The sequence below is a fragment of the Trichosurus vulpecula genome, chromosome 2 (assembly GCF_011100635.1).
Source record: "Trichosurus vulpecula isolate mTriVul1 chromosome 2, mTriVul1.pri, whole genome shotgun sequence".
NCBI classification, from domain to species: Eukaryota; Metazoa; Chordata; class Mammalia; order Diprotodontia; family Phalangeridae; genus Trichosurus; species Trichosurus vulpecula.
The window spans coordinates 98,872,008-98,899,192 of NC_050574.1; the positions used below are offsets into that span (position 1 = coordinate 98,872,008).

At 40.9% G+C, this 27,185-nt stretch overlaps 1 protein-coding gene across 2 annotated transcripts in view; it reads left to right on the forward strand.

Moving 5' to 3' along the window:
* The first annotated feature begins 8,286 nt into the window (after positions 1 to 8,286).
* The window catches only part of RCBTB1 (RCC1 and BTB domain containing protein 1), a 53,141-nt gene continuing 34,242 nt past the window's right edge, over positions 8,287 to 27,185 (forward strand). The window contains exons 1-3 of one of the 2 annotated variants that reach the window (XM_036744503.1): positions 8,287 to 8,636; positions 26,113 to 26,282; positions 26,671 to 26,821. In XM_036744503.1, the coding sequence (XP_036600398.1) occupies positions 26,157 to 26,282; positions 26,671 to 26,821 (277 nt within the window). In that variant the 5' untranslated portion in view covers positions 8,287 to 8,636; positions 26,113 to 26,156. The remainder of the gene's footprint in view (positions 8,637 to 26,112; positions 26,283 to 26,670; positions 26,822 to 27,185) is intronic. The other variant, XM_036744504.1, reaches the window with a different exon arrangement.

Consider the following 27,185-nt stretch of genomic DNA (forward strand, 5'->3'; position numbering starts at 1 on the left):
GAGAAAGAACTGATGAACTCTGAATGTAAAATGAAGTATAATCTTCTCACTTTGATATTTTTTTCCTTTTTTTGTAATATGGCTAATATGAAAATGTGTTTTGCATGATTTCACATTTATAATTGATATTATATTGCTTGCCTTCTCAGTGGACAAGGGAGGGTGAGAATTTGGAGTTCAAAATTTAAAAAGAAAAGAATGTTAAAAAATAATCTTTTAAAAAAAAGATAATCAGGAATTACGACATCTCCCCACCTGCTTCCCTTATGTAGGAAATAAGTGGTGGCTGTGTATTAAGGAAAGACCCAGATCCTGGAGCCCAACTGAATGGCCCCCACAGGGGAGAGCTACCCTTAAAGGGAATATCATGAGGACTCCATGAAAGGAGAAAAGAATTTCCAGGGTCAGGAGTTAGGAGATGTTTTACACGTGTGCCTTATTATTGTAATACTTGAAATTTAAATCCATTCTTCTTTCATTGACTATGTGTATTTTTGTGAGGGTGTGGTCTGGTCTTTGGGGTGGGGGGGATGTTTTGTACCAACCGTCCTTACTATATTTTCTTAGTAAATACTTCCTCTAAAAGCTACTGGATCAACAGACTGATTGTTAATGGGGAGCCTACCAACGGGGGTACGAGAACGTCAGTACCAGCAGTACAGCCAACATCTTGAAGCCTGAGAACAGCAATAGTTAATTGCCCTTGAGGACATAGAAGGTAGTCTATGTATAAGTACACATATATACATATTAAAAAGAGCCATATGTACACATGAATATATGGCTCTAAAACCACATAAATGTCAGAATCATTCCAGAAATCTCTAGGGTAGAATTAACAGCTGTCTTTCAGTTTAGTTTCACTGGGATGAAAGAGGTGAATCATAAACACACACATATATCTTTGTTTGCATATACTTATGTATTCAATGCTTTGGGGCATTTAGACTTAATTTCCATTTGCTCCATTAAAATATTCACCCCAAACATATTAATTGTAAAGCCGAAAAAATTCAAAGGCAGTTATTAAAACTGTCCGTATTCATTACATTCCTCCTCCCAAAGAATCCTCAAAGCTCTTACCACTATAGGATATGAATTAGTTGTATTTCACAAAGTTACCAAAGTTAGCACTTGAATGGGAGCTGAGATAACACAGGAATTGCAGCTTGAAAATAGACTAAATTCTCCCTCCTGGCTTCTCTGAGGTCTTTTTTTCTTTATCTTAAGCTGAAAGACAGCTGCTAGTTTTACCCTGGAGGTGGTAGAATGACTCTGATGCTTCTATGGTTTTAAAAGAACCCCAAGATCCTCTGTGGGTTGTAAGATGTAAGCAGATCTGCTATTAAAGTGAGTTCATCTGTGGAGATAAGCAGCCTGAGAATTTCTTTTTGTGCCAAAGCTTTCCCCTTCTGTTTTAGGCCTTGAGCCAATAAATCATTCTCTAAGTTCCAGAAGAATCTAATCTAAGGGCATGGGGCAGCTAACAGATTATACCCCATTGAGGTCAACTGCTTATAAATATTATTTGAGTCCAAAATGGGAAGAAGGGAACAGTGGAAAATATTTGAGCACTGGACGGTTCATAGGGTTTGTGGTGCCACTCAATCACTGACTCTGTAACGTTATTCTTTCCCCTGCCAGGAAACTCTAGGACATGGTTTGCTGGCACCCTCTTCTGGATTTACACTGTCACTACTTTTCCACTGTGGGTTGGGTTTCTGCCACCAACTTAATTAGCTTACTGGAGGAGAGATTTTCTTTTCCTCCCTTGCTCTGCTCCTTAGCAAAAAGGTAGCAATGCTTCATTACTTTTTTTTATGAATTTACTACTGTGTGCTACAAGTAAACATATGGAGGGTTTTTAATATTCTATAGCTATCTTAGTAATAACATTCAGACACATCATGAGTTAAGTGGATTTATTGGGCTCCTCTGGAAAACTATTCACCAATCACCTGTTCGTTTTTAAGGGAAAAACATGTTTGAGACCCAAACAACCAATTTACCTATAATCTCGTACTCCAGGTTCTGGGATTACATGAATTAGTTTCAATCTTGGGTCTTATCTCCAATGTCACTATCTCTGGCTCATGTTACTCTTACTCAGATTTGCTTCTGGGAAATCTCAGAATGTAATTTGACTATAGGCCATGTCTAATTCCACATAGATGTAGGCAAAAAGATCTGTAGATCCCAAATAAGCACTTAAGGTAACAATGTTTATATTAGGTACAGGCCAGTTTATATTCTACCCCATAGAAAATGAACGTATAAAGGATTTTATAAAGAGTTCACATTAAATCAACATCTACTTTATTACTGAGTAATTTCAAATAAAAAGTGTGTATTGGGAAGCTCTGTGAAAAATTATACCTTTAGTATATACTGTCCTAGGTTACTGGAAAACATATTTTAGGAATAAGAAAAAAGACAGAAGCCTCATACCTAAATATCAGGAATGCTTTCTTTGAGAAGAAAGCCAGGAGACACTAGAAATGATAGGTGTTATATGACATTGTAAAAAATAAAATTAATTCTATTTTAACAGAAAGAAAATGGATGATTACCAACGTGGAGAATAGTTTCTAAATCAGCTATCTGTGCACAGTTAGACCACCAACTTGTTAGATCAAAATCAATAACAAATTAGAGGAAAGAATAAAAATGAAATGGCATGCACTTGAGACAACTCTAACAAGTTGTTGAATTGACAATGGGTAAAAGAACAGATATCAATAAACTATGATTATTTCTCAAAGAAATTTAAAAAAATATAAATGAATCATCTCAAAGAAGAGACCAAGAGAATCTAGAAACCATCCTAGTCAGTAAATATTTGATTTCTTTGCCAAGTAAAGAGACATGGCAGCTATTCTGGGAGGGCTTTTCCTTAGCCAGTGCCTTATTTTGACTGCTGTGATACACCTCATCATTTAAAGTGCTACTGATATATGAATTTCTATGTATAAAAGGAAGGTTAAATTGTCATCCAAGTCATCATCATCATCATCCTCACTTGCAGTATTCCGAAATTGCAAGTATAACCAAAATTTTATGAACCCCTTTTCCAGGATATAGGAAAGGGGAAACAACTGAGATTACACTCTACTAGAAAAGATGGGATGGGCTGGGATGAAAGGCATACATGGAGGGGTTAGCCTTGGCAAAGAGAAGGGCCACCTCATTGTTAGAGACTGGGAGAAAGCAGGAGATGGGGGGTGTTATTATTGAATTTTACATAAAGAGAATGAAAGGGGAGGGAGTTTGTGTCAAATAGTTTCAATTTTCTCGGTAATGGAAGACACAAAGTCCTTAAGCTGAGAGAAGGTGGTGGGAGAAGGAAGTTATGTATGGAAAGGTTAAGGAGAGAAGATAGGTTTAGGTTTGGAGAAGTTTTTGTGGGGTGTGAGATAGGGAATCAGTTAAGGAAGAGTGAAAGGATTGCCTTGCTGCAGTGAGGGACCAGTTGAAGTTGAATGACATGAATATATAATGTACCCAACCAGCATGAGTACATGGCTTCATCCAGCACTGTTCTGTGACCCTTGCATAGATGCTAGTGCTTATATCGATATGTTAAAGGCTTGCAGAGGACCAGACACTCCAGAGATCCTACAGTAGAATGTGCCTCTCATCTGAAACCATGTGAGGGGACTTGAAGATTTCTCACTCCCTGTACTCTTTCTCTCTGAGATCCAACCAGCCAGTTTCGATAACCACTCCTAGAATAGATTTGTTACAAATTGTTTTGCTTTTTCACCTCTTAGTGGCATAGAAGCAACGTTCACCATGTATTTGTTCATTGTGAGAGTATATACTGTGAAATGTCGTGGAAATCTAGTAGTTCTTTTCATAGTAGCCCCAAACTGGAAACCAAGGGGAATGGTACCCGTCTATTGGAGAATGGTTTAAAAATTTATGCTAAATGAATATGATGGTATTATTTTACCACAAGAAATGATGAAATGTACACTCTATGAGCTAATGTAGAATGAACAAAAAGAATTGAAATAACAATTTATACAATAAAAACACCATTGAAAGACTTCAGAATTCTGATCAATCCAATAATAAAGCATGAGTCAAGAGAGTTGAAGATGAAGCATATGACCCACCTGCTGTCAGAAGTAATGGTCTTAAGATCCAGCATGCAATATACATTTTGTACACGTCCAATGTAGAGATTTGTTTGCTGGACTATAGCATATTTATAATAAGGGTTTTTTTTTCTTTTCCTTTTTTAAAATAATTGTTCAATGGGGGAAGGTGGGCAGTGGGAAGAAAAGATAACAAATACTTGTAAAGTTAAATTTTTTAAATAAAAAACAGAATAAAATGGAGGTGAGAAGGTATTCAAAAAAGATTGATGCTTTTTCTCAAATATAATCAGAAGAATGAGAAGGAAAGTGAAAAAGGAAGAGGTTTAGAGATACAGTGGACATTTGTCTGAAGCATGTTATGCTGAGAACAAATTTGTCTATTCATGGGGAGCTTTAAAAATCTATCCCTTTAGAGTAGGGAGAGGATCCTATATACGAAAATCTTACAAGATAGATTAGAGGTAGTTTCAGGAAACCAGGAATCAGTATCATCTGGAAAGTGGGAGGCAGCACAAGTGGAACCAATGAAAGCATTCCCTTGAATGCTTTCAGTATTAAAGTGAGCAGCGGATGATTTTGCTATCATTCCTGCCAGGGTATTCAAGGATAGTAGAGTATAGGAAATGGACTGGCATATGGTGGTTTGGTGCATTGTGGAGGCTAGCTTTCATTGGTGGTCTCCTGACTTCCTAGGTCCTGAAAGTAATAATAGTAATAATGAGAACAATAAGAAGTGAAGATAGTCTGGGATGCATTTGGAACATAGAGAATGGTACGGGAAATTTTATGTGGTTATTCTTTATGATGTGCAACTTGAAATTCCTGGGCTCCAAAGCTGGGGGTGGGAATGGGAAGCTACCGTTTACGTTCTTTGGGTGGTTTGAAAGGAAATAGAGAAAAAAGATTCTAGTGAACTGGGGGTGCCACCATGTGTCTTTAAGAAAGAGCTAAGTGATAACAATGAGTTCTCAATCTCGAAGCTCTGCCAGAAATTTTTGAGACTTTACATGTTGCCATTATTAGTTATAAAACCAGACTTTATTGTGCTCTTAAGTGTGCTCCCCTATTGGGATAATTGTGGTAAAATAGAACCTAAAACCCAGGATTGTCCCTGACTTTGCAGTGGATTAGCTGAAAATAGTAGGTTTCATGAAGTGCTTGAAATAAATGGGCCTTGTAAAGAATAACACCTAATTGAAATTATTACTTGAGTAGTCTGAATGATGTCATTTAGAAAATAGATTCTGGTGTAATTGGATTTATTCTGGTTTCATTTTAACTGGGACAATTATGATTACTGAGACTTTATTCTATTATTTGGCACTAAGACAAAGTGTTGGGGAAATCCGTGGATCAGAAAATGATAGTTGTTTGATCTTAAAAAAGGTTATTTTAAAGGTAGTGTTTCCAGGATTTTGGGGAACCTAAATGATATAATTAGTGAGAACTGCCTAGCATTAATTTGATAATTCATTGTATTAGAAATATTGTTAGAAAAGTAAATTCTTTGATTCTGTTGGGTTATAGATTTAATTGTTAAAAGATTGCTGTAAATATGTTTGAGAACTATTTAGAAATAAGGAAGATAATGATGATATCTTTACTGTGAATCTAATGTAGCAGAAATCCCCTTAAAATGTCTTCATCTGTAAAAAACAGAGTCCTTAAGATCTTAGCAGCCCTGCTAACAGTTTGAGGTAATCAAGTTTGAGAAATTGTGCTGAATGCTAGACTCTTGCAAGAGATTATTCACTGAGCAGAGTATATTTTAAGCAGAGTAATATTTTAAGTCTTCAAGATCTAGCTCATGTTCAGGTTAAAGTACAGTGATTTAATTTTAGTTGAGAACTAGAAATTACAAAAGGAAGCAATTCAATTTGCATACCACATTGCCCTAATAATTTTTTTGAAGTCTTAACTTCTTAGTTTGCTACAAGTGAGGTTAGAAAAGTGGCTGGTAGTTGAGCCCACCCACCTTTCAGGATGGTTTGTAAGAAAATCTTGTTTATGAAGTACTTAGCACTGGGCCTTGCCCATATTATATATCAAACACTGTATAAATGTTGGTTCTTGTGATCTTCCGTGCTCCATTCTTCCAACATTAGATCAAACTCCTTAGTTTTTTTTTGCCTAGGCCAGTCCTCCATCTAGGACCTTACAGTGAGAAATTTTAACAGCAAGGACATATATAATATTTGGCATAGCAAACTTTGAGCTAACTTAATAATAATTGTGAATCTTAAACTGACAGAGCTAGATATGTATTCCCTAGTACTGTTAATGCAAAATTAATTACATGCTTACATTGTGAAACTTGGTAACACCAACATAGAAAAATGATTTATTTTACTATGTTATAAACTCAACTGTTAAAGAGTTGTTTAAAAGCTGCTAAATATTTTGTTAGGTATATTTTGCCACATTAGAATTATGATAAGGGTTTTGTGGCATTAAAAAGGTTTGGGAGACATAATTTCTGGATAATTTAATCATTTTATTAATGCTAGTATTTTAATAAAAGGATGGTATTTGGCCGTATCCCTTAAACCAAAGACAATCATGCCAGTGGGCTCACAGCTTATATGTCCTTTTGGAAGAGGAGTGTGCCAGTGTGTGTCTGTGTGTGCGCGCGTCTGTGTGTGAGCAATCCACTGACTGGTTAACATTTAATGAAAAAAATGAATATTACAATGAGGGGCTGGACCTGAACTTTAATTATGTCAGTTCAAACTTCTATGTTAGCCCCATCCTTGGCCAATCTACTCAAAAGAATTTATCCCTGCTCAAACCTGAGTTAGAACACAATGGCTGCCCCACCTGGGTAGGGTCTGTATAGGAGGAGAATGTTAGCTCAACCTTCAGAGACTGAGGTCTTGAAATGAGGATATAAGAAAAAGAAGGAAATCTGAATCTCCCCAAATCATTGGTTATTAATAATCATTTCTCTCCGTTTCAAAAATTTTCTTTGTCATTTTACCTGAAAAGTCGTTTGGGACCTGCTATTTGACACAGTTATAAATTTGTTTCAGCTCTCCTGGCGATATGGTATCAGTTCCATAATGCTTAAAAGAGATCTTGGACATTCAGAGGTAGAAGAGCAAGTATCACAACTACCCGAAATAGGAAAGTTTACAAATCAGCTTATGTTAAGGAAGTAAGTTCCACCTAAATTTATTTAGCTGTATTAGAGTCGCATCTTGGTAGCAAAATCTCTCATCCCCTGGAGGTTTCAAGTATAACCATCATGTGAATTTGAAAAAGTGCCCTGTGGCATTAATGCTATACCATACTGGCTTTAGCAAGCCTTACATTTTAAGAACAGGTGAAGGTTGACTTCGGGTCTTTTTTTTTTTTTTGGTGGTAGTTCTTTCTGTTTGTTGATTTCTTGGCTCTGCTTAGTTCACCATGCATCAGTTCATGTAGATCTTTCTGTGCTTTTCTGAATTCATCGTTGATTCTTACAGCACAGTAATATCCCGTTAATTCATTTACCACAATTTGTTCAGCCATTCCTCCAATCGATGAGCATTTACTTTGTTTCCAATTCTATGCTATCACTCCCCCAAAAAAGTGCTGCTATAAATATTTAGGTGTCTCTGGGACACTTATTAATCAAAGACCTCCTTGAAGGAGCTTAGTAGTGAAATCTCTGGGTTAAAGGACATTGAATTTTTAGCCATTTGATTTGCATAATTCCTAATTGTTTTTGTGATTCTATTTTAATAGCAGTGTCCAAAGGACCATCCCATCCCCCGCTCCTAGCTTCCCCAACATCTGCCAAATACAGCCTAACCTAGACTATCCGAAATGCGAGGGATTGTTTCCAAAGACAGTCAGTTTCCCAGGGGACATTGGCCAATATTCTTTATCAAGGATTTCTAGGAAACCGTTCCAAAGCTAAGGTCTGTTTCCCGCCTCCAGCTCCCCAGGGTACACACGTTGCTGGGGCGGGGCCACCCATTGGCCGGTGGGGTGGGGCCAGTCGCTTCCCCGCCCCCAAGGGGGTGGACAGAGAGCTGAAAGGATTCGCGCTCAGCCCGCTCCAGTTCCAGAGGCCCTTTGCCAGGACTTCTGGGGAATCCACCGCCCCGCCTAGGAGAGCTAGACCAATCGGAGACTCAGATTAGCCCCCGCCTTCTTTGAGACAACACCAATAAGATTAGCGAGATGAGTTAGAGTCCCTCCCCTTGGCCGCGGGAAGCCCTGGTTCTCCAGGAGGGCCCCCAGGCTCCCCGGTGAATTTAGCCTGAAACCTGGTCCTAGTTTTTTTTTTTCTTTCTTTCTTTTTTTTCCTTTCCTTTCCTCCCCGTCACGTGAAGCGGCAGCCGGAGACTGGCACTTCCTTGGGACACGTGACCCGGCAGTGCGGTGTCTCTCGGTCCCCTCCTCCTAAAGCTGCTGCCTCTGCGACCGCTTCTCCTCCGGCCGCCAAGCTAGCTCTCCACCCCCTCCCCTCAGTCCCCTAGAGGAGCGCGCCTCGTCTCACCGCGGGGAGCCGGGGCTGGAACGGCGCGCGCGGCTGCTGGTCCCCAGGTAGCGCGTGGGCGCGAGCTCGCGGCAAAAAGAGGGCAATGAAAGGGTGGGGAGCGGGGATGGGGCCGAGGGGAGGCTGGCTGGCTCCGTGCCGCTGCCCCGGCCTGGACTTCCAGAATCAGGCGCCTGCCGCTTCCAGGGATCCGTTAGGTGGGGCGGGGTCTCCCCTACATCCCTGCGTCCGGGCTCGCGGGCGCGGGACCCAGGCTGCGCTGCTTGGTGGGAGGTGCCTGGCCCCATCAGTGCCGCGGCTCGGCGTCCAGCGAGCATAGAGGAGGGGGATGGGGAGGGGGTGGGGATTCGTGGCAGGGAAAGTTGTGTCTTTCATTAAGTCTTTTTTTGGGTGGGGGGAGGATCACATGAGTGTTTGTGTGCGTGCGTGCCAGGGGTGAGGGTTGGTACCCATGCTTGTACTGGTTAAACAGCAACCGGCTGTCTTTCTTTCTCTGCCTCCACACCTGTCTGGTGACTTAGACACCCGCAGCTGTTGTTCCTTTTCTATCTGGGTTAAGACGATCAGACTTGCCTCTGGGCGCTTTCCACTCAAGTCTCCCCCCCAAACCCCTCCCCAAGTGAACAAGCCGTACTCTCCCAGGACTTTTGATCCTGGAACTCCACGAAATGGCATCTTCTTTGATCTTTCTGTGATAAGAGCTTGGTGTAGTTCTGTGCCCGAGGGACCATCGAGGCATGCCCTGTTCTGGGCGCCATCTCTCCCTTGTGGCATAGAGACTGTGTTTGGCAGTCTGAAGCCACGGGCTATGGAGCAGAAAGCATTAGTCAGCCGGACTTTGAAACTTTTTATGAAGAGTTTGCTGGGTGGCCCTTTTATGTAGCTGTAGGTTTGTATTTAGATTTCATTTCCTCTTGGATAAATGTCCCCTCTAGGGCAAAAATTGTGGGTCTCGTGAAGTGGTTTGAGCTGTGGGGTGGGGTATCCTCGTGGGAGAAATTAATGACATAGTTCTTTTGTTAACTGTTATTGTAGTTGTATTGAAGCTATTAAAGCTTAAAACCTGCGCGAAGACTTTTGGAACAGTGTCTAATATAATAGTAAGCTAGTAAAGCTTAATTTAATAAGCCATTAAAGCTTATTAAATTAATAAGCTAAGACTTTTGGAACACTTTATTTTAATTGTTAGGACAAGAGTTTATAGACTGTATTTTAATCCATTGTGGGAGGAGAAATGCTATGCTTTGGCTACCCTTCTGCTCATATTCTTAGTGGGGAGAATAGAAAGCAACATCCTGAACAGTATGAGACTTCTTAAATTGTGTAGTTTTTGGCAGCAATTCTGGTTCATTTAAACTAGAATCTGGACCTTCATCGAGGAAATAATCACAAAGCTGAAGCCTTTTGCAGCAGTTTATTAATAAGGGATGCCTATGCCCTTTCAGCAAGAGTTGGCCAGATTTCCAGTAATCAACAGCAAGTTTTGGGAAGTCTAACAGTGAGAGTCTTTAAGTGAGAGTCAGGGAAGGGGAGGTAAAGAAGTTAGCTTATGTGCACAGTTAGCTCTAGAATAGTATTCATTTTTCAGGCTTCAAAGCACATTCACTGTGTGAACAACACAGGAGTAGGTGCTTGGGAGATAAAAAAGAAATAGAAGATACTCCTCTTGCCCAAGGAACTTACTGTCTGGTCAAGGAGATAAGATTGAACAAAAAGAAATTCTAGTTGTATCTACAGTTGGTATTAATTTCTAGTTTTTAGGGGCTGAATTTAGCCAGGGAATGTTTCTTGGGGGAACTGAAGGCAATAAATCCCACCATTCCACTTATTCAGGAGATTTTAACCTGGGGTCCAGAGCTTGAATTTTTTTTTAAAGTATTTGGTTACTGTATTTCAGTATAATTGGCTTCCTATGTAATCTTATGTATTTTATTTTGAGAAAGCGTTCATTGTACTATATAGGAAACATACTAAATCTATCCAGTGTCTAAATCATAATATTTCCTTAAAGGGCGTGATACTTGGAGTCCTAAAGTCTGGAAAGACCCCAGTAACTGATATAGTCTGTCTTTTCAGATGAAACTGAAGAAAAATCCCTGAAAAATAGTTTTCTGCTTTTTGCTAAATTTCCAGAGGAAAAGATTCCATGTCCTTCCTCCTTTTATAATTTTTATAACTAGGAATTTCTTCCATATTGAGAACTGTTTCAGATTTCAGTTGTAAATTGGTTGTTTGGCAGCTGGAGTGCATTTTCTCATAAAGACAACATCCTAAATGGTAGTTAGGCTCCCTAGACAAACCTGCAATAGCTTATAATGTATGGGAAGTATCATGTGATACATGATATGTTATTTAATCTATCATATTTAAAAATGTTTCTGTGGGAAAATAACAGACAGTGTTGCAACTTGGGACTCCAGCAAAATACTTAACTCCTCATCCTTATGGCCTGGACTAGAATGGAACAAGAATCTGACTTGGGGCCTTTTGGTAGTGTTAAACCCCAGAGGCAACCATCAGTCCTAGGTCAGCTCCCAGTTATATTGTTTCTTTTTCTTCTTCATATGCCTTCTCCCCCATCCTCTAACCTGTGTTTTAAAAAACAAAAAACAAAACCAGTCCCAGGATTGATTGATGTTCCCATATCTGTCCCTGAGCAGACACACAGGCCTTTTGAAGTTCTGGAGGAACTTTTGGGCTAGTAACAAAGGAAATAAGCAAGATTTGCATACTGGAAGGACTAAAAAGTAAGATTCATCTGTATTTCAGAGGAAAGCCAGACCACCTACGCTTAATATTCTGTCACAGAAACCAAGCTAGGAAATAGGCTCTGGAGTGAAGATCAAGGCAGGGCAAAGAAACGGAACTGAGGCTGTATTTGGTGTCAGAGTGGATTCAGGAGGGGCAGCTAGGTGGCAGAGTGAGTAGAGCACTGGCCCTGGAGTCAGGAGGGCCTGAGTTCAAATCCAGCCTCAGACGCTTGACACACTTACTAGCTGTGTGACCTTGGGCAAGTCACTTAACGCCAATTGCCCTGCCCTCCCCCCTCCGAAAAAAAAAAGTGGATTCAGGAATTTACCTTCTGTTCCCTTGTTGTTGCCAAGACCACCTACCCACTTCCCTTGTTCCTCTTTATTACAAGGCAGGACTGCTGATAGCAAAGATGGGAGTGGGGGAAGGGTTCTGTTGGTACTAAGAGTACAGCAAAAAGTGGCTATTTTCCCTTCCCCCCACCGTTCTAGTGGGAGAAATATAACACGAATAAATGAAAAGGCATTTATTGAGCACTTACTATGTGCCAGACAATGAGCTCAGTGTCAGAGATACAGTTTTGTGTTTGTTTTTTTTAAGAGACATTTTCTGTGCTCTGGGAGCTCGCAGTTTAATGGGGGAAGACAGCACATGTCAGAGAAGGGAGTTTTGTTATGGGAAGATGGAAAGGGAGAGGGACAGGGCAGGCATAAAGTCTGTTTGGATGGCTTTGAAGATGAAGTATGGTGTAATAGTGATTAGGGTCAGATAGAGAGGGCCATGCTTGATTGCCAGTCAACTACGTTGAGTCCTAGGGTGGTAGCTGTAAAGATGAATGAACTAACTGTCCTAAGGACTGTGCAGGTATGGATTCTGGAAGTCCTTTATATGGAGGTCTAGGTATCTGCCCTCTGGGGAGAATGCTGGTTCAGGTTGTAAGGACCTGGACAGTGGGAACAGATAAATAAGGAGGTGGCCTGGTTGGATATCGGGATGGGATTGCATAATCAATCATCTTATTAATAATTTTCCTGTGTTGCTTATTTAGGCACTGCCTGTACATTGAAATAGGCAGCTAGATGGCTCAATGGTTAGAGAGTTGGACCTGGAGTTATGAAGACCTGGGTTCAAATGTGGCCGCAGATACTTACTAGCTGTGTGACCCTGGGCAAGTCAGCTTCTGTTTGCCTTAATCCACTGGAGAAGGAAATGGCAAACCATTTCAGCATCTTTGCCAAGATGGGTCATGAAGAGTCAGACGCGACTGAGTGACTGAACAACAAATACATTGAAATATCTTCAGCATAAAAAAAAAGGTTAAGAAATATCTTCAGCATTATTCTCAAAGTACAAAACTGGGTAAGAGGTGTGTTCATCATGTTACACCTCCTCTAAAGGAAATTCAATTTGTGAAATGCCAAAATATCTTTGTAAGACGGGTTAATAATGTTAATAGAACATACTGTAGGATGCTAGATCATGTTGAGGTTTTCTTTGCACAGGGAATATGTGTATTTCTATAAGCTAGACCGCCAAGCTTTAGTGACTTAGGTAGTGTCTTGGTAGCTGACATTTGTATAGCTCTATATGGTTTTCTAGGAAATTTACCTACATCATCTAATGTAAGATTGCAGAAGATCTTATTGAACCCATTTTTCAGAGGATGAATCTGAGGCACAGGGAAGTTATGTGACTAATCCACAGTCACATAAATAGTGACAAAGATGAGATTCCAATTTGATTTTTCCAAGTGTCTCTCACTCTTCTCTCTAAGCCATCTGCTGCACACGGGTATTCAGTGTGATTTAACACACACCTAATAGTACCAGCTATGTGCCAGGCACTCCGGATACAGAGACAAATGAGAAACAATTCTTTTTCTGGAGGAGTAAAATTAAGGGTAAAGAGAGAACCAACACCTCTTGGAATCAGGGAAGGTTTCCTGTCCAAAGTGATACCTGGGATAAGTCTTGAAGGAAACTACAGAGTTTGAGATTTGTTTTGCCTTGATTATTATCTTGCAGTTCCATGTTGTGAGCTTCCCCAAAGTGCTGAGTGTTTTAAGAGCGTTAATGTAGCTCTTGCTTTTTTTTATTTTTTTGAGGTTCTATCAGTGATTTCTCGTGAAAATGTTCCTAGTCTTACTGTGGAAAATAAAATTCTTAATCTACAGCAGCAGCAGCACTTGAGAGATCTTCCTTTACCATCAGACAGTGCCACCTGTAATAGAATAACTCATCTTTGTATTTATTTGGATATCAAGTCATTGCCAGTTGATGAAGACATATATTCCTTGCTCTTTGTTGACAAAATGTTTGCTTCCCTTTTTAAAATCTCAAATTATTGACTTTTATTTTCAGTGGCTATGTAAAGATACTATTTGTTTGCTGGCCAAATTGCATTGATGGTGATGAGCAAGTGTTATGATCTAAACTTTCTTATTTTTATTGTTATCATTTGTTTTTATATCACCTAAATTTCCATTTGCCCCCAGAGAGCCAACTCTAATCACAAAGAATTTTTTTTTTAATAAGAGGGAGAAAAAAATAAGCAAAATTGATCAATATATTTTAAAAAGTCTGAAATTATATGCAGGGTTCCATTCCTTTGGACTCTCCCAGCCCTGCAAAGGTGGGGAGGTTGTCCTTCTGTCTTTGGGGTCAGTCTTGCTTTTTATGGTTTGGCAGCATTCCAAATGTTTGCTTCCTGACCGGGAACGTTGTTTGGAGAACTTTAACCATTATGGTACATGTAGGGTAATTTTTAACATAAGGCGAAGAAGTGCTACTAGAATTCAAGACTGTGTCTAATGCTATTTGTCTTGCCTCATTTTTCCATCGCTGTAAAATTTTGCTCAAAGTTGTTCTTGGATTGCTTACATATGAAGCCAGCTGCATAGTTCCAAATTATGGTTTGGATTCAAGCCATAACTGGGTAGAACAGACATTTTTCATGAAGCCACAGATGCAGAATCACATCCAAATCTTGGACATACCTTTATTGATTTTTTAAAAAGTATTTTAGTACCTCTAGTACATTTGAACTTTACTAAACCATCTCATTGCAAAAAGGCCTAAAAAGATGTTTTCAGCCCCTTGGAAAATTATGAAGTAGGAGTTGGTCCATTTCTGTTTAGTCTGTTTCATACTGCCTAGGTTTAGGGGTGTCACAAAGAACTCTGCTTCAGTAGTGGGACGTGGTTCTTTCCTGTTTATCTTTTCAAAACAAGAGCATAGTGTGCTTTGTGGTTGGTTTTTTTTTTTTTATTTTAACAATCTTAATTAGCCTTTCTGTCTATGCAAATATGTTTGCTGCTACCAAACCAGCTAACTAGGACAGAGAAGCTCTAGTTTACCTGCTGGTGAGACTTAAGGGAGATAACCCAGCATGTATCTCAGATTGTGCCTTCAGTAGAATTTTCTTCAGGTCATCGACGTGACCTGGAAAGTTCTTAGAATCAGCTAAAGTTTTTGTTTTGGGCCAGACCTGTAATTTCACCAGGGTTAGAGAAAATCTCAATATGAGAATTCCTTAACAGTTCATCCGTAACGTCTCTTACATCTGTTCTGCAGCGGATTGGAGCACTGAGAAGTTAGGTAACTTGCTCCTGATCACACAGCTAGGATATGTCAGAGAAGAGAAGGAACCAGGATCTTCCTGATCTCAAGGCCTTCCCCTTTATCTGTTTCACCTATCTGCCTGTGGTCTACAGTTACCGATATGAAGTAGAGGGCATAGACCTCTCTTACCCACCACAGAAAGGCTTCCAGAATATTCTGTTGCCATTTGTTTTTCAAAGTAACAGTTACAGGGAAGAGATTTCTGTCTCCTTTTTCTGTATTGGTGTAAGATTGCTAGGAATAGAAGGGAGCGAAGGCTGCTGAGATGAGGTAAGAGGCAGAGAGCCTTGTTCAGCCATTTCATGTGTGTTCTTTCATACAATATATGGAGAAGTTCAACAGTGTTCCACCTTTTACTTTATCTTTGACCAGAAAGGATATCCGGGTTGATAAAGTTTAAAAAAAAAAAGCCAGGTCTTTGTTGTAATAATAGTATTAACAAGTAGCGTTTATACACCACAAGATTTGCAAAGCACTTTACCAACATTATCTCATTTTATCCTCACAGCTGCTCTCGAAGGCATGGTTGTTATTGTTTCATTTTACAGATGAGGAAACTGAGGAGGACCTAGAGCTTAAGTGATTTTCCTAGGATCATACAACTATGCCGAGTGGTAGGAACACTGAAGTTCCAGGAACTTGGCTTCTTAGAAAGAAGAAGAGGTCCCAGATGAAGTAGACAAATTCCAGGACTAAGCAGGAAATGGAACAGGAACTTTGAATCTCTTGTTACTGGCTTAAGGAGGTGAAGCTATAGATAATGAGAAACAGAACATTCTGATAAGCAGAACTGCTTGGAGAGGATCCTGGGGAGTGGGCTGAGGTCTCCAGGACTGTGGAAGCCCTCTTATGGCAGGCCCTAAGAAGGCACTGCAGTGTGTGGGAGAAGATTTTGTCATGGATAGCAATACTGCCCCCTCCTCAGATCATCAGACCCAGGGAAGCCTGACTACATCCATTCCTGCCAGCGTCTGAAGGGCAATGATATCAATACGTCATCGGTGATAGCAGCTTGTACGTCAGCCATTGCAGCCTTGCCAACATCCAAATTTCTTCCTAAAAGGTCACTTTTGTGGCCAATGAGGGTCTGACGTGACTGGCTTTCTTGCTGTTCTTGAATACACCTCACCACCCCACCCCAGGACCTTTTCATTGGTTATCTTCTGGCCTGGAATACTTTTTCGCACCTCACCTCCACCTTCTGGCATCTTTGGCTTCCTTCAAGGCTCAGCATTAATCCTATCCTTTGCAACAGGCCTTTCCTAGTCCTCCTTGTCAGTCCAATTCTTCCTCCAGTGTCCCTCCCGGTCACATGCTGGGCACGGTCCTGGAGGCATGGGTCCTGGGAGGCTTCCTCCGGGGGGGGTGCCCTAAAGGGGCACTCCTTGGACCAGTGACCCTCTTTGTGGCATCTAAAGCAGATTTCCCCACTGCCCAAGTTGCAGGGCTTCCTTCAAGGTGGTGCCCTGGAGGGGTGCTCCTTGGGTCTTTTCCTAGCCATGGCAGCAGCCAAGAATTGAGCATGTTCTGTCTCTAGCCCTTTCCCTGTGTTCTCTTTCCTCTGCCGCAATCAGGTCTCTGTTGTTAAAGACTCCAAAGGCCATCTCCAGTAACTGGGCCTGAGGTGTGTGGGGTACCATTGTCAATTTCTGCAGTTTCCTCCTAATGTCTGGGGCAGACTGATTAATGAAATACATGCTAAGTATTGCTGCCCCTTCAATGGAGTCAGGATCCAAATTTGTATACTTCTTAGTAGCTTCTATTAGCCTGTCTTGGAAAAGGGCAGGGTTTTCCTTTTCTCCCTGAGTAATCTCCCTAATTTTTTGAAAATTTATTTGCTTTTGAAATGCTGTTCTTAGGCCTTCTAATAGGCAAATTACCATATGATCTCTCTTTCCTCTATCCTCACTCTTTTGATAATCCCATCCGGGGTCACTAGTGGGAACAGCAGCTGTTCCTGGGGGATATTTTCTGGGGTCATTGCTAGCCAAACGATCCCCAAATTTTTGGGCGTGTTCCCATATTCTCCTCTTTTCCTCAGTGGTACAACAGATAGAGAAGAGGATATGCAAATCACCCCAAGAAAGCTTGAATTGTAGGGATAGATCCCTCAAACCCTCAGTAAACTTAGTGGGGTCTTCCGAGTATCTCCCCAGTTTCTCTTTAACTTGAATGAGATCCAAAATGGAGAATGGAACGTGCACTCTCCTTGTCCCCGTAGAGGAGGCAGGCACTTCCCTCAGGGGAAAAAGCCTCGAAGGTGCTGTGGAGACTGAAGCTTGGGGAGGGTTATAGGAAGTCCCACTTCTTGTGAGGGAGGGGCTGAGGGTGCTGGCTGAACTAGATTAGACTGCAAGGCCAGGGGATCCGGCTGGCAAGGGAGAAGATCAGCTGGTACTTGGGGAGGGGTAGGGGTAAGAGAGGAAGATACCAAAGAGACCTGAGTGGGCTCCACCTCAGAGAGAATGGCCAGGGGAGGAGGTACTGCCATGGGGGCAGGGCCCGAGGCTGGAACCTGAATTAGGGGTTGCCTTGGGGGTAGGGCCCGGCCTGAAGAAGGGGCAAACCACAAGGCTAGAACCTGAGTAGGGGTCCCTTGGGAGGAAGCAGCCACAGAGGGAGGAACCTCGAACAAGTCCCTTGGCTGGGGCGTGGGCAGGGGCCATGGGAGGAGATGCAGGGTAGGAGACTTGGACGGTGAAGGAGGCAGGAAAAGAGTGGGGTTGGGCTAGAGGAAAAGGGAAGGGAAACCAAGGGAAAAAGGGGATGGCCAAGGAAGGGAGAGCACAGGAAACAAGGATGCTGGTGTGGGGGAGGTTGGGGAGCAGGAGGAGGGGCTGGGGCCGAAGCCCTTGGGGCCATAAGAAGGGGGTCATCCAAGATGACCTGTTGACCCTCATTGCCCCTTTGTGGAGGGGCTCTAGCTATGAGCATCTTACAATATTTTCTGAGAATGGGGTTCAGAGAGAGCTCCACGAAGGCCATTATGTAGGAAATTTCTCTCCATTTTCCTTCTCGCCGGCAGTACAACTTTGTGAATGATATTTGTATGTTTGATTAAACTGAGATTGTTAACCTCTTAAAGTTGCTTTCTTTAGAAAAGCAGATCAAAGAACCTGTGTTGGCAGCTTTCTGGGTGCTGGTGTTGGTGGGTCTTACACCCCTACAGCAGCTGCTAGCAGATTGTTGTTACATTTGGTTATGAAGGATGAGCAGGAGAAATGGAAGAACCAAGAATGACCCCAGTGTTACAAACTTCATGATTACTGGGAAGATGGTGGTTCCCTCACCAAATATTAAGTTTTCGGGATAATTAGTTCTGTTTTGGAAATGTTTTTGAGGTGCCATTGGGACACCCAGGTAGAGATATCCAATGTGTAGAGTTTAGGGAAGCTATTAAGGTTGGGTCTATAGATTTAGGAATGAGCCTATAGGAACAGAAGAGAGAAGTGCCCACATGAGAGAGATTCATTGATTTAAGTATTGCAAAGACTAGAACAGATGGATGTAGGAAGAGGAATGAATAAAGAGTAGAGTGTTCCGTTGTTAAGTGCCTGTGAGGGGTTAGTGATAATACAAAAAATGAATGCTACCTGCCATGAAAGGTCTTACAGCCTTAGTGGAAGATACAGAAACAGTAGCCACAGGATGGGATCCCTAGCTCCATGTGGTTCCCCTTTGGCTAGTGGTGGTTTTATTTTTTGTTGTTCAGTGTATCCTACTCTTCGTGACCCCATTTAGAGTTTTCTTGGCAAAGATACTGGGGTGGTTTGCCATTTCCTTCTCCAGCTTATTTTACAGATGAAGAAACTAATGCAAACAGGGTTAAGTGACTTACCCAGGGTCGCACAGCTATTAAGTGTCTGATTTGAACTTTGGAAGATGAACCTTCCTGACTCCAGCCCTGCCATTCTATCCTGGCCCTCCACCCACTGCACCGCCTGGCTGTTTTATAGCTGATGCAATCCAAGGTGTCTGTAGCTGTAGCTGACTTTGAATTGTGGCAGGCTGCAAAAGTATTCCAAAGCAGGCAGCAGCCTTTCTGGGACAGGGTGGAAAAATAGTCCAAATGTACCATTTGCTTCATTTTCTTTATTTTTTTAGGTATCTTGCCAACTATCTTTCTTACAAGATGCCAGAAGCATTTTATGAGCAGCTCCTTAGCTATTAATAAAACACCTTTGAATGGCAGCCCAGTGTAAACTGTTAATTAAAATGGAGCCTCATCTAGCTTGTGCAAATATAGGAAATTCTTTAATTAGCGAGAGACTTTTGTATGTATTTTGAATTTTTCATTGTAATTAAAATGTTAGCCTGGTAGCACAGGTAGTGGATGGAGTGCTGGACTTTGGAATCAGGAAGATCTGAGTTTGAATCTTGTCTCAATCAGCTGTGTGACCCCCAGCAAGCTACCTACCTTTCTTGGCCTCAGTTTCCTCATCTGGAAATGGGGATAATAGTGTCTGCCTCACAGAATTGTTGAGGGTAATAATATGCATATATAAACTTTTAAAACCTACAAAAATGTTACTAGTTAAAATGGTACAAAGTAGGGACTACCACAAGCCCCATAGCATGTCTGCTAAAGATGGCACATGGACTAGTTCATTGCTATGGTTGTGTGCCTTTCACTATGATTGGTACCAGTCCTGAGAGTAATCAGAACCCCTCTTCCCACTCCCCCAGGTCACAAAGAAAGCCAGAACCGTACTACACTGCACTTTTTAAAGCTTGTAGAATCCCCTCCCTTAGATAGCTTTTCACATCTGAGCAGTTTTCTGTTGTTCTAATAATCATTTGCATAGCTTAAAGTTAATACCATTTTAAAATTTCCTGAACATCACACACACAAAATTTGATCCTCACAGGACCCTTTTGAGATAGTTGTTATCTTTATCTTCATTTCAGACGAGGAACCTGAAACTTAAAGAAATTAAATGATCGTTGCCTCCTACATCATGTATCTGCTAAATGTTGGCGTCAGGATTAGAGCCCGGGCCTTCCTAAGCAGTAGGATCTTAGGGTGAGGACTGGCAGGGGCAGTAGAGGTGATCAAGCCTATTTCACAGGTGGGAAACTGAGGCCCAAAGTGGTTTAAATGACTTGCTTGTGGTTACACAGCCAGTAAGTGGCAGAACCATCTCCCCATCCCAAATCTAGTGCTCCAGCTGCTTGTATTGAATCAATCAATAGCTCTTGAGAGCCGTGTTTGTACTTAAGAGTATATCTAGAAACTAAGTGGAATTATGTGTTTTAGAGATCAGTTTTGTGTGTGCGTATGTGTTTAATGTGAACTGACTTTCTTTCCCTTTCTATAATGTTATTTTGTTACTTTCTCAGTTCTGAAATAAATTCAAACACAATGTTCAACTTTTCTTTTGTCAGCATACATTTCTCTATGACTTTTATGCAACGTGTCAGGGATTGTGGAACCAAAAGATGAATGTAACACTCAGCCTTCCTGTCCTTAACCCTAATGACAAAATCCTAAAATGGGACAAGGAAAAAAGAAAATTTTCATGGCTGAAACTTATATTTTTATGTCTAATAAATGAAATTTATAACTGCAGCTTTAGGTTATAAACCTAAGGCAAGAATATTTAAACTTAAAACATTTAGTGGTTTAAGCCTATATTATTTATATGTAAATATATGTATAACTTAAATATTGAAACTTTAAAACTTAAAAGATTTTTTTGGTTTATTTTGCTTATTCTCTAAGTTAAGCAGTCAATTAGCCTTATGGTTAGCCTTTTATAAACCCTTTGTTGCTTGTATAATTCACCTCTGATTTCTTTTTTTTTTTACGTTTTTAAACGAAAAATAATTTAAATATATTTTCTTGCCTTTGAAATTAAACACATTAAATTGAACATATATAGCATATTTGTTTCATCTTTGGCCAGTTTAGAAGACACCATCATTGTCAGCTGCTTCATCCAACGCTTATCCCTCTTGTGACACATCATGTTCTATTTATGAACAGGTGTGAACCATACCTTAGGGTTGATGCTGAGCTGCTTTTCAAAACAAAATAAATACTTGGCTTATGTTGGTCAACCAGCTGCAGATATCTGAATCTGGACTCATAGTAGATGCTGCAGGATAAGGTAGTTGGTGCTCATGGGCTGAGAAGTAAGGAGTATGTATGGAAGCTTAAAACTGGGTTACCATAGAAAGTATCACTAAAGTCTCCTGGATGTTCAGGGAATGTATCTAAGGATATTAGACTTTTAAAGCCCTTGTAGTAGAGGGGATTGCTCAGCATATATTGAACACCCAGAATGTCCTACAAGACAGTGTAGAAAAAGTAGGAGTCTCAGACCTAGCCCTCTTAGAGCTTTTTTATAGGATGTTGTTAAGAAATTTCAGTCGCGCCTGACTCTTCGTGACTCCACTTGGAGTTTTCTTGGCAAAGATACTGGAGTGGTTTGCCGTTTCCTTCTGCAGCTCATTTTATAGATGAGGAAACTGAGACAAACAGATTAAAAAGTAAATCTGCCCTTGTTGAGGACATGTTCTGGTGGATTCAGAAGTTGTAGTTTTAAATCTTGCCTCCATTCTTTGTGCAATGTTGGGCAAGTCAGTTTATCTCTCCTGGCCTCTATCTCTTTGTCTTTAAAATGAAAGCTTGAACTCAATGGTGGTTTTCACAGGCTGTAAATCCTGTGATCCTGGATGTTGAGGTATTTCTATTTCCTGGAGAAAGTGGGGTTTTCTGCAATGCTAAGGGCTCCATGTGTGATCTTGTGCAGCATCCGTTTGCCCTTTTGTAAAATGAGCATCTTGGTGATTCTGGGGACTGCTCTAGGTCGCAAGTCAGAAATGAAAAGTCAGGGGTGGGAGATATTTCCATTTTTAAAGATCAGAACACACACTTTGGTTGCTTTAAAGAAATTCAAACAGTTTAGAAACTAAAAATTAGATTGTTTATCCTACTGTAATTTCCTGAAAACTGCTACAGCTGCAGAATTTCTCTTATTGTAGAATTCAAATAAGCAGCACAGGCATATTTTTGCTTAATACTTTGTCTAATTTTGAATTATGAAACACGTTTAGCTGTCTTATATTGTAGTTGCTATGTGGCTTAAAATTGTGTTCATTTACCTGTTTAGCAAAAACTTCTGATGTTTATATTTTGGCTATCTTCAAAATAGAGTATGACAGCTAGATGATGCAGTGGATAGAATGCCAGCCCTGGAGTCAGGAAGACTCATCCTCCTGAGTTGAAATCTGGCCTCAGACACTAACTAGCCATGTGACCCTGGCCCAAGTCACTTAGACTTGTTGGCCTCAGTTTCCTCATCTGTAAAATGAGCTGGAGAAGGAAATGGCAAAGCACTCTAGTGTCTTTCCTGAGAAAACCCCAAATGGGTCACAAAGAGGTGGACACCCCAGAAAAACGATTAAACAACTGAAACACATTTATTAAGCACCTACTGCATGCTAGACACCATGCTAAGGGTTAGGGTTACAAAGAAATGCATAATACAGCTCCTACTTATAGGGAGCTCACATTCTAATATTAGGGGACAACATGCAAACTACTGTGTACAAACAAGTTATAGACAGGATCAGTTGGAAAAAATCAACAGAGGGAAGGCACTATCACCGAGGGGGAACAAAAAAAGGCTTCTTATAAAAAGTGGGATCTTAGCTAAAGGAAACCAAGGAAGCCGAGAGGCAGAGGTGACGAGGGAAAGAATTCCAAGCATAGTGTATATCCAGTGAAAGGGCCCAGAGTTGAAAGATAAAGTGTCTTGTTCAAGGAACAGCAAGGAGACCAGTGCCACTGGATCCAGGGTATGTGGCCATGTATAAAGTGTATGGTGGCGGGGAGCGGGGGGGGGGGGGGGGTAATCTGGTTATGAAGGGCTTTGAATACTAAACAGAAAATTTTGCATTTGTAGGTGTAGTGAATTTTAGAGGTAAATTTTTAGATGATAGGAAACCACTGGAGTTTAATGAATGAGATGGAGGCGGCTGACATCATCAGACCTTTGCCTAAGGAAAACCAGTGACAGCTGAGTGGAGGATGGTTTGGAGTAGGAAAGACTTGTGGCTGGGAGAACAACAACCTGCCTGTTGCAGGTGTCCAGGCATGAGGTGATGTGGGCCTGCACCATGGTGGTAGCAGTATCGGAACAGAGGAGTGCATACTTGGGAGATGTTAGGAAAGTAAAATCAACAGGCCTTGACAACAGTTTAGACATGAGGGAGGGCTGAGGTCAAAGATGACAACTTGGTTGTGAGCCCAGGTGACTGGGAGGATGAGTTGGGGGGAAATGTTTGGTTTTGGACACATTGAGTTAAAGATGGTTACTGGGTATCCAATTTGATATGTCTGACAGGCAACTGGAGATGCAAGACTAGAAGTTAGCAAAGGGGAAAAGACAGACTAGATATATTTTAGAATCATTAGGGAACTGATAAGGTCACCAAGAGAAGGAGTATAGAGGGACAGAACCCTGAGGGACACCTATATTTAGGAGACATGATCTGGAAGAGGTTCCAGCAAAGAAGATTGACATATGTATCACTTCAAGGTCCCTAGAACACATTACATATATTATCTCCCTTGATCTTCCCATCAACTCTATGATGTGGATATTATCCCCATTTTGGACATATAAAAAAGATGAGGCACAGAGTTTGTTACTCAGCCACGGCCCCACAACCGCTAAGTGCTAGATGTACAATTCAGACCCACGTCTTTTCTAACTCCATATTCGCAGTTCTTTCTGTTATGCCACCCTGTGTTATTGTGGTATGCCGACTGTCTCTTTTAATATTATTGTTGGTATGAGACAGCCCATTTTTAGGATTTCTTAATTTGGTGTCTGATAAAAAGTAAAATACTTGGTCAGAATACCACGTAGTTGTCATACCTACTTTTTCAGTAGTCTTCAGCTATGTAGAGACCACAGCTATAACTAGCAATTTGGGAACTCAAAGTAGTACCGTGAAGTATATCCATAAATTACTTCATTTGAGGGTAGGAAAAAGAACCCAGGACACAAGGTCCTACAGGGGAGAGAACCCAGTACACGGGCCCACCTGGGCTGAAACACCTCAAGGCTAGGCGATTGGACTGCTGCTTCCTGAGCTTGATATACCATTACCATTTCTACACCTCCAGGTCCTTGTTCCAGCTGTCTCCCATGCCTAGATTGCACTCCATGCTCACCTCTTAGAATCCTTGGCTTTCTTCAAGGCACAGTTCATATTGCCACTTTCTGTGGGAAGCCTTTCTTGACCTCCTCCTCCAACATCAAGTTGTTAATACTCTGTCCCTCCTCAAATAGTCATTTATATGCTTTTAGGTTTCCATAATCAGTGTTCCCAAAAGAATATAACCTCAGTGAAGGCAGGGGACTCTCTCTCCTTCCTTTTGCCTTTGTATCCCTAGCACATAAGAGGTGCTTAATAAATGTGTTTCAGATTAGATTGTTGCTGGGAGGCTGCGTGGGGTTCATGTTGGGGAAGGGGGAAGAGAAATGAAGGAGGAAGAGGTACCACCTAGCAATTTTTTATTTTAACTAATTATTCTTGCTAACAAGATGCTAAGTTCAGTTGTTTCTGTGATGCTTAGAGTAATAAGAATGCTTTCAGAAAAGCCTTAGTTGCCTCGCCCCCATTACTAGTGGTCCAACTAACCAGAAGTATTCAATTCATTAGCTGATATTTGAATGCTTACTAGCATCTGTTTTTATTGGAAGTGGATGTCCCTAAATGTAATTTCAGACACTGGGTTTGATTCCTGTCTCTTTTCTTTACTGCCTTTGGGACTTTGGGCAGGTCACTGCCCTCCATTCATTCTATGGGGTTGAATTAGTTGATCTCTAGGGTCCTTTCAACCTCCAAATCTAGTGATCTCTGTGGCTATATAATATGAAACTGGGGGGCCAGTCCAATACCCCTTGATTACAGTGGAAACAGATTAGGGTAGGGGAGAGGTCCTGGTCCTGTGCTTTCACTGCTAAAATCAATTCCCATTGAGGAAACTCTCCTTAACCAGTGCAGGTAGGCACCTGTCTTATTGCTTAGAGTCTTAGTTGTGTGGGGACATGAACAGGTTAAGTGATTTACCCAGGGTCACCTCTCCAGTATGTGTCAGAGGCAGGCCTTGTATTCAAGTCTTTTCAAGTACCAGGTCAACTGTCTATCCACTACTTCATAGATGCCTTAGAAGAGATGATTCTTTGTATTATTGTTGATAGGGATAGTGAAGATGTCCTCATTGCTAAGGGGCCCCTGAGCTGTGCAGTCCTAGGCTCTCAGACTCTGTAGGTGCTGTAAGGTCTTCCAACTAACTGATGTTACCAGGCCTCCTTTATCCTCAAACCTTGACATTTGTTTCTCTTCCAGAGCCTCTTGGCTGCTTTCCATGGGGATCTTGTGAACAGAAAGGAATATATGTGATTATTTGAGAAGGGACAGAGTACTAACTACCAGAGTTAGGGATTAGGAAAGGCTTCTTATAGAAGAGTGCACATGCCAGTTAATGATGACAGATCGATAGCTACATTCTTTAGGTATCAGCCTTTTGATCACCAGTGATAATCTCCCATGCTGTGGTATTATTGGTGAACTGAAATCAACTAAAAAGTAAGCTTAACTATAAAAATATATATGAGATAATGAAAAGATTATGTTTTCCTGTTTTCATTCCGGGGAACCCCTAGACAAATTTATGTTTTCATAATATGTGTGGCCGTTGTCAGTCAGCCTAGAAAATATTCGGTAGTAATTTTTCTCTATTTACTATTGTCATTAAAGTTTACAAAATGGTCTGGGGTTTTATCTAGTAGATACAAATTTAGTACTCACTGTCTGACTGTTACATGTATGTATGTTTGTAGAGAGATAAGCAGTCACACAAGTAGGGAAAAATAAAAACCCAGGGCTTGTCAGATGTTCCTTGTTCAAGAGAAGGTTGTCTTGAAGGCAAAGGAAGAAAGGTTATGTTAGTAGCTACCTGTACCTGTAAAGAGGCTGTTTTTATGTTGTTATTTGCAGGATGTGATCTATTCAATTTTATAAATACACTGACACAAATCCATGCTGGTAACATAGTCAGGATGAAGCTTTCATGTTATTTCATGTTATTTCAACTACCTTAATGTTTGTTTTCAATTCTTGTTTACTGCAGCGGAGATGTCGGCTTATTTATAGGAGTTGCTTGGAACAAGAGTCATGGTGGATGTAGGAAAGTGGCCCATATTTACCCTGCTCTCACCTCAGGAGATTGCTTCTATTCGGAAAGCATGTGTCTTTGGGACATCAGCTAATGAAGCCATCTACGTTACTCATAATGATGAGGTAAGAACCTGGTCAAACATCTGGCTTACTTTGGGGAGGAGAGAGTTGATGCATGGGAAAATTAAATTACATTTTCAATTTTGTTCAATGTTTACTGTATGATACTGTCCCTACTGTATGATAATAAAGGGGTAATTTTGAATTCTTCCTTTCCTTTCTTCCAACTATTGCCTGTATTCAGTAATGTACATAATATTTGATAACTAAATGCTTTCAGCAAATGTTTTTTTAATAAATGTTATTACCTTACTTTTCCCTATTTATGAGAGCTATGAATTAGTTATCATGCCAAGCTTGAATGATTCTTTATTTCCAGAATGGAGAGGGAATTTTATTTATAGCCTTAAGCTTAAATGGCACAAAGACTAAAAAGTTCTTTGTTTTCTAGGTGTTTGTATTTGGACTCAACTGTAGTAACTGTCTGGGGACCGGGGATAATCAGAGCACCATTGTACCCAAAAAGCTAGAGGCATTGTGTGGAAAGAAGATTAAGAGCCTTAGTTATGGAAGCGGGCCACATGTGCTTCTTAGCACTGAAGGTAAAATGGGAGGGGGACCCCAAACTTTGATACTTTTTCAAGAATCATGAATTCTAAGTTGAGGAAAGCAATTCCTTTATCCAGTAATTAACATTGTTTACTCATGTGTGTTGCCAGTGGATAAAGGACAGGAGGAGGTATAATTTTTTTTTTTAAATGCAATTTATTTATTTAACATATTTGGTTTTCAGCATTGATTTTCACAACATTTTGAATTACGAATTTTCTCCCCATTTCTACCCTCCCCCCCACTCCAAGATGGCTTATATTCTGGTTGCCCTGTTCCCCAGTCAGCCCTCCCCTCTATCACCCCCCTCCCCTCTCATCCCCTTTTCCCTTCCTTTCTTGTAGGGCAAGATAAATT